The 7,124-nt window shown below is 39.2% G+C and overlaps 1 protein-coding gene across 1 annotated transcript in view; it reads left to right on the forward strand.

The window, feature by feature from the left end:
- Positions 1 to 6,805, forward strand: part of PDZRN4 (PDZ domain containing ring finger 4) — a 244,634-nt gene extending 237,829 nt beyond the window's left edge. The window contains exon 10 of the mRNA XM_035544184.2: positions 4,629 to 6,805. Within this exon, the coding sequence (XP_035400077.1) occupies positions 4,629 to 6,155 (1,527 nt within the window). The 3' untranslated portion in view covers positions 6,156 to 6,805. The remainder of the gene's footprint in view (positions 1 to 4,628) is intronic.
- Positions 6,806 to 7,124: the final 319 nt, after the last annotated feature.

The raw sequence follows: 7,124 nt of genomic DNA on the forward strand, positions 1-7,124 counted from the left end.
ATGCACATCATAGCAGACTGTCCTTATGAATATGAGTATTTTTTACCGAATGCCATTTTAACGTGTAGTACAAGCTGTCACAGAAAAACGTGGTACAGTTTATAATGAAGAATAGTATAGAATTAAGTAGACAGTCGTGTCTTCTTTGTGTTTTTGAGCCACTCTATGGAATTTAATCAAGAATTGTATCTTCTCCATATAGAATAGTCTAATAAACCTAGAGGAAAGATGTAATTCTCCATTTCTTATAACTCATTGTATTCCTTCCCCATCAGAATATCGTGGCCCATTGTGCAGCACTGATAACTTTTACAAGAATACCATAGATTTGCCATACAGAAATTCTTATCAGTATCATGGAATATATCAAAACCTATTAAGAAAAGAAAGAATTGTGTAGAGTAATTCATTGTAGTTCATTCAAAGCTGTAATGCAGTAAAAATATCTGGGGGAAATTCCTTTTTGAGGCCTGTTTCAAAAGAACAGCATTGTTTGCAGAAGAGCATTTTCTCTTCTAATGCACCACTGAAATCAATCCCAGTCTTCCCCAGTGACAGGGGTGTCTCATGGTTAGCCTCCCACTGGCAATTCCCCTCATTGTGGTCAGCCTCCCTTTCACTGTCAGAGGCTGACCGGGGAGCCCAGCAGCTAGATTTATTAAAACCCTTGACTGAATCTCACTGCTTTCAAACTTTAGTAGCAGCCTGGGTTTTGAGTCCCAGTATACATCCTAAGTTGAAAATGAGAATAAAACAGTGCTTGAATTCCTGCAAGATTAGCCATTTTATAGGCATGAATGCTTGCTGGAGCTGAAATGCAGAATCTTTTGAGGTTCATTTATTGCTTGATTGTACGCACCGCCAGGTTCGTGTTCTCATTATCTGAGTTCTCACTGCAAAGATGAGGCCTAAGGAGCCCTTTGGTATTTCAAACAGAAATAATTGTAGCAGAGATTGACAATGTAAATTTAAAAACAAACACTTTGTTTGGAATAGATAATAGATAACATTAACAAAAGCAGTGCATTGGTAATTGGAGACCATCTCTTGTTTTTCAAAAGGGACTTAACCTGATATTAAGCTTGCTAGTTTTCAAAATAAAATTAAAATAATTTCATGGTGTAAAAGACTGCTCAGTCTGAACATGTTCAGGGGCCCTGGCAAAGATGACAAATCCAGAAAAGAAAAGCCAGGGACTACCTTACTTGAGTCAGAGTGGATTTTTTTAGATGTATCTCAAAAACATACAGAAAATAAATATCTGTATTACTTTCCGTTTTCTTAATTGAACTATTTGCACATATCCACATCCTGGGAAAGTATTTAACTTACTTTGGATGTCTGCTTTAGATTGAGAAGAATCTGACTGTACAGACATTTGTTTCTTCATGACAGAGTGGAGAACCCCAGGTGACTACCTGACATTCAGGTGTCTGTACTATAGACACTTTTGATCAGCTCAGTCCCACCCATTTGATTTCTTTGAGACTGGAAAGATGGATTTTGCTTTGATTACATCTTGTGTGTGCATTAATTATGGATAGTAGATGGCAGTGTCTTATGTTCACTCTGTCTAGAGCACGTGGAATTTGAAGAAGCAAAATTTAAATTGTTGATAAGTGGTGAGGAGAACAAAAGACACTAATTCTCAAAGTGTTGATTCTGTGGGCCCAAACTGTAAAGTCTGTTTCAAACACTGTGCAAACAGATACATTAAAGGATTTTTCAGATGTGCCCAGACATGCTTTGCTGGTGTGGTGCCACGATGGAGACAGCAGAGAAAGCTCTAGTAGCATCATGTGGCTCAGCTTTTGGAAGCTATGTAGCTGTGCACACACAGTATGTATAAGCCACCCTGTTTAGGGGGTAACATTTGTTTAGTCAATTGAATGCAAGTTGTGCTATGTTGCTTCCCCTCAGGGTCAGCAAGTGGATAATAGCCCTCCTCCTTCACAAGGGTAGATGGAGCCCTACATTTGGGGCAGGCAAATTGCTAGCCGTTCTGCAGCAAGGTTGTCCCGGGGTCTGAAGGAGCTGTTGTCCCTCGTGTCAGTTGTTAAACATTTTCCAGAGCAGTGAGAATCATGGATGACACTGTGCTGTCTCCAGAGTGCAGTGTAGATGACCCAGACTGGAGTCACTTCTCTGCTGAAAAATCTGTGGACAGCAGAGGTGAATACAAACTGGAGCAGTTCCAAAGCAGGTGAGAGATGGGACCAGAATAGCTTACTCACCTGGAGCAGCACTCACCTGGAAGAGGTAAATGAGAAAAATATGAAATTAAACCCAAATCTCTGGCATTCCTGGTGAATGCTCTAGCCACTTACCTGGTTGGGTTGCTCTTCTTCTGATTACCCTTGGTTTTCTTGAAGAATTCTGTAGACATTGAATTTTTTCTCCCTGCAAAACATGAAATTTTGTCGCTCTAAAAAAAAAAAACAGCTGATGCATGAAGACAGTATGTTCCCACCACTTCTCCAGATACTCATAAAAATGAAACCAAATTGTTGCAGCCACTTTGGAAAAATATACAAGCCTTAATAAAACAAAACAAAACAAAAATAAAACAAAATAAAATAGAATAAAATAGAATAGAATAAAATAAAATAAAATAAAATAACAAACCCTTCCAATATACTTTATGCTATCTCACAGCAATGCATAAGTTGAAGAAATAAGGAGTAGGTAAATGATAGTTATAGAACAATTCTGCCATAGTTATTTAGAGTGTTATTGGTACTACTCTTCATATTCCTTCCTCCTGTGACAACAAGATACCTTTGCTTTTTAGTGGCTAAATAGAAAGATCTAAGAGAAGCTCAGATAGGAAAAATATGTACCAGTGAATTTTACAAACTTGCAGAATTTTCATGACATTTTGTCCTTTACAGCTTCAAACTCTAGTTTCCAGAAATTTCTGACCCTACAACATCAAGAAACATTGAACCTTTATACAATCCCTTGAATAACTCTGAACACATTCCGTCCCATGATGTTTAAAATTCAAGGGGGAAATTTCTCCCCCATTTGCGAAGAGACAGTAATTGACACATTGCAGGTGTGGCTACCAAAGGTGCATGAGAATTAAACAGTTATCATGCATTTTGTTATCAGCTGTGTGTGCAAAAGGATGAGTACAAAATGTGTGCTACTATTCTAAAGAGAAGTTTTCCTTTGCAAGTCTTGTCTGAGAAAACATTGTTAAAACATCCTTTCAGAGATTTTTAACTGGTCTGTCACAAACACTGGAGTCTCTGGATACTGTGTTTCTTTCAAGATTTATTTTATTCCACTATTACTTTGTATTTGAGGGCGGGGGTTATCTTTGTTTTTCTGAGACTAGGCCATTATTTTTTCTTGCATTTGAAGAAAGGAAACCAGCTGAAGGGTGTGTGATCATGGAGTGCACATGAAGAGGGGAAAAGGAGGAGATAGGAGACACATTTCATCCTGTTTTACTGTCTGTCAAAGAAGAGAAAAAGGGAATTATGACAGTGGCCTCTTTGAGTTTGTTCCCTTTCATTGGGTGCACTGTACCTTTTTTCTCCCAATTATTACTACCATTATACATAATTATGCAATTATACCTCCTAAAAGAGAAAAAGCATTTGGTTGATACTATGTGCACTTAGATATTTGGCGAACAGGCCATATAAATTGCACTCTGTATGATTGCGCTGTAAGGGGAGTAGGGAGAAATTCTTTTCACATCCAGTTTGAAAAATAAAAAGCATGTGTCTCTTCAGAGAGACATTATCTCACATTCTTTGAATATAAAAGAATATAAATAGGTTAGGTACAAAGAGTGGGGTGTGAATTAAAAAACAACAGCCTAAAAGCTTGACATTAGGCCCATGGCAAGCACTTAGTGTTGTTCTACACTTAATGGTAAAAGGCTGTTTTTATTTCTATGGAATATAAACTCCAACTAGTGAATAGAAATGGTCTCCAGGGATGTGAGAGAGGTCTACTTGAGCAAAATCCTGGAATTCAAAATGAATAGTCTTTCAGAAAAAGATTACTGAAAGCAAGAAATGTGAGAGAGGGCCATGGAGGGTGTAGCAGAACAGGCCGGCCCTCTGCAGGCTTCAACCGCTCCCCCCCCCATCTCCATGGATCACACAGAGTCCACTGGTTAAAAAAAAAAAAGTCCCATTGATGAAAGTAGTCTTTTTATACCCTCTTAGATTGCACCAGTCATTGTTTGATTGGTTTGATGCTCTATTTTTTTGAAGTGATACCAGCACTGAAGCTTTTTCCCAAGTTTGAGAAGATTTCAACTCCACCAGTCTCTGGCCATAATCCAGAATCAAAAACAGTGCACCATCTGGTGATCATTATCTTTAAGCACTGAGAAGAGATGGCTTAGCTAGAGAGGGAAATGTTTCTTTCCAGACTTTAGAAGATATGTGACTAGTGCTGTAATTCATCTGCTTCACTCAGTATGGCCACCACAGCATGACTCTCAGAAATGTTTAAAAGCCATGAGCAGTAGGACTGCTGTTTAGTGATCTGTTTTAATTCAGCTTAAATAATATCCCAGCTGCTTAAGCAAAACAGAGCTGGAAAATATTCTCAAGTACTGTGATCTGTGTTTGATAACCACTTTGGTTTGCTCCTTTGTTTAGCCAAAGAAACATGAGGAAGAGGATGGAACTACAGACACTGCAACCTCATCATCCAACAATCATGAAAAGGACAGTGGGGTGGGACCTACAGATGAAAGTTTGCGTAATGATGAGAGCTCGGAGCAAGAAAATGCACCTGAGGAGCAGAACAGCGCTACCCTGCAGTGCAAACAGGAGCTGGGTCACAGCCAGGATACGTTAGGAAGTGTTGAGCTCCAGTGCAATGAAAGCTTTTTGTCAGGGGAATACGTTGAGTCTGATTTCATAGGGAACCCAGAGGAGGAATGTGAAAGGTTTCGACAGCTTCTGGAACTGAAGTGCAAGATTCGAAACCATGGGGAGTACGACCTGTATTACTCGAGCAGCACAATAGAGTGCAACAGAAGAGAGCAAGACGGAGTGGAGCATGAGCTACAACTGCTCAATGAGGAACTGAGGAACATTGAACTCGAATGTCAGAATATTATGCAAGCTCACCGACTCCAAAAGGTGAGGGATCAGTATGGAGACATTTGGGCTTTACATGATGAAGGGTTCAGGAATTACAACACCAGCATAGACGTGCAAAGAGGCAAACTGGATGACATCATGGAGCACCCTGAGAAGTCCGACAAGGACAGCTCCAGTGCCTACAACACAGCAGAAAGTTGCAGGAGCACTCCCTTGACCGTGGAGCGATCCCCTGACAACTCTCTCCAGCGGATGATCAGTATCACCAACAGGAAAAACCTGAGGAGCACAATTGTGGCTAATCAGTCATCCTCAGGACAAAGCAACAAGGAGACAACCTCAGCCAAAACCAAACCCACTGAACAAAACAGTGCTGCTGAAGACACTGTGCTGGCATCAGAAAGTGGCAAATTCACAGACCAAGAAAAGCAGAGCAGCGAGCACATTCCCTACCTGTCCCCATATCACAGCTCTTCTTACAGGTATGGGAATATACCTGCTCATGCAAAGCATTATCAAAGCTACATGCAGCTGATCCAGCAGAAGTCAGCTGTGGAGTATGCCCAAAGCCAACTCAGCCTGGTGAGCATGTGCAAAGACTCGCAGAAGTGTGCAGAGCCTAAGATGGAATGGAAAGTGAAAATAAGGAGCGATGGGACGAGATATATCACAAAGAGACCAGTTCGAGACAGAATCCTGAAGGAACGTGCCTTAAAAATTAAAGAGGAGCGCAGTGGAATGACGACAGATGATGATACAATGAGTGAGATGAAGATGGGTCGCTACTGGAGCAAAGAAGAGCGGAAGCAGCATTTGGTGCGAGCTAAGGAACAGAGGAGGCGACGGGAGTTCATGATGCGTAGCAGGCTGGAGTGTCTCAAGGAAAGTCCGCAGAGTGGCAGCGAGGGCAAAAAGGAAATTAACATTATTGAACTGAGTCACAAAAAGATGATGAAAAAGAGAAACAAGAAAATCTTGGACAACTGGATGACAATCCAAGAACTGATGACACATGGTGCTAAATCTCCAGACGGCACAAGAGTACACAATGCCTTTTTATCAGTTACTACTGTATGAACGCAACTTCTTTCAGAGAGTATACTACCAGTTGAGGTAGAGTACGATTGCCTCGTTCAATGTGGCATTTTTATATATTTTGTGACTGTTTATAGTTTGACCTTTTTTGTAAGCAAAATTACCTGGTAATTTTTCATTTGTTTTTCATATAACGGTACCTTCTTTATCTGGCAGTCCTTCCTTATCCTGCAATATATTCATATTACTCATTTGTAGAAAAAAAAAATGAAAAAGAAAAGCAAAACAAACAAAAAAAAAGTGGAGAAACCAATTAATTTCTTAACCTAATACATGTTCTGTAAGTTCAGATCTGGATTTATTTCTCTAGTTTTCTTTTTTCTACTTTAGTAACAATACAATACCAAAACAAAATGCTTTATACTGTATTCTTGGCTTAACAAATTGTTGAAGTTTTACATTGTAGATTGCATCTGTTTATAAATCATATGTCACATCTCGTCATATAGATAAGAATGACCTTTTCCAACAACACATTGTACAGTACATTTAATCTGTAAATTGCAATTGTATTTGTCCAAGTAAAGTGTAGGTGGGCAATTCTCCTGTGTTCTGTAGTAGCATTGGTCATGTAGCTAGGCAGTCTGTGATAATTGTGAAGATGAAAGAGAAATAAATTATTGCTTATCTTTAAGAAAAAAAAAGGTCAAGAGTTTGATTTCAATTGACCGTCTGCCTTTAAAGGATGATTTGTTTCACCATGCATGATTTTTACAGCATATAGAGATTTCAAAAACACAAGACATGATTCCATCATTCCATTGGCTAGTTCTTATGAATTAGCTTTGCTTTTTTTTTTTTTTTTTTCAGAATACGCAGGGGTGTGTGGCTCTCTCTTTTCTTTTCTTTTCTTTTCTTTTCTTTTCTTTTCTTTTTCTTACCTGCTATTATTAGTCGATTGAATGATTGATTGATACATTGCTGTGCTTTGTGCTGTCAGGTCATTACTGT

This window comes from Cygnus atratus, chromosome 1 (assembly GCF_013377495.2).
Source record: "Cygnus atratus isolate AKBS03 ecotype Queensland, Australia chromosome 1, CAtr_DNAZoo_HiC_assembly, whole genome shotgun sequence".
Taxonomy (NCBI): domain Eukaryota; kingdom Metazoa; phylum Chordata; class Aves; order Anseriformes; family Anatidae; genus Cygnus; species Cygnus atratus.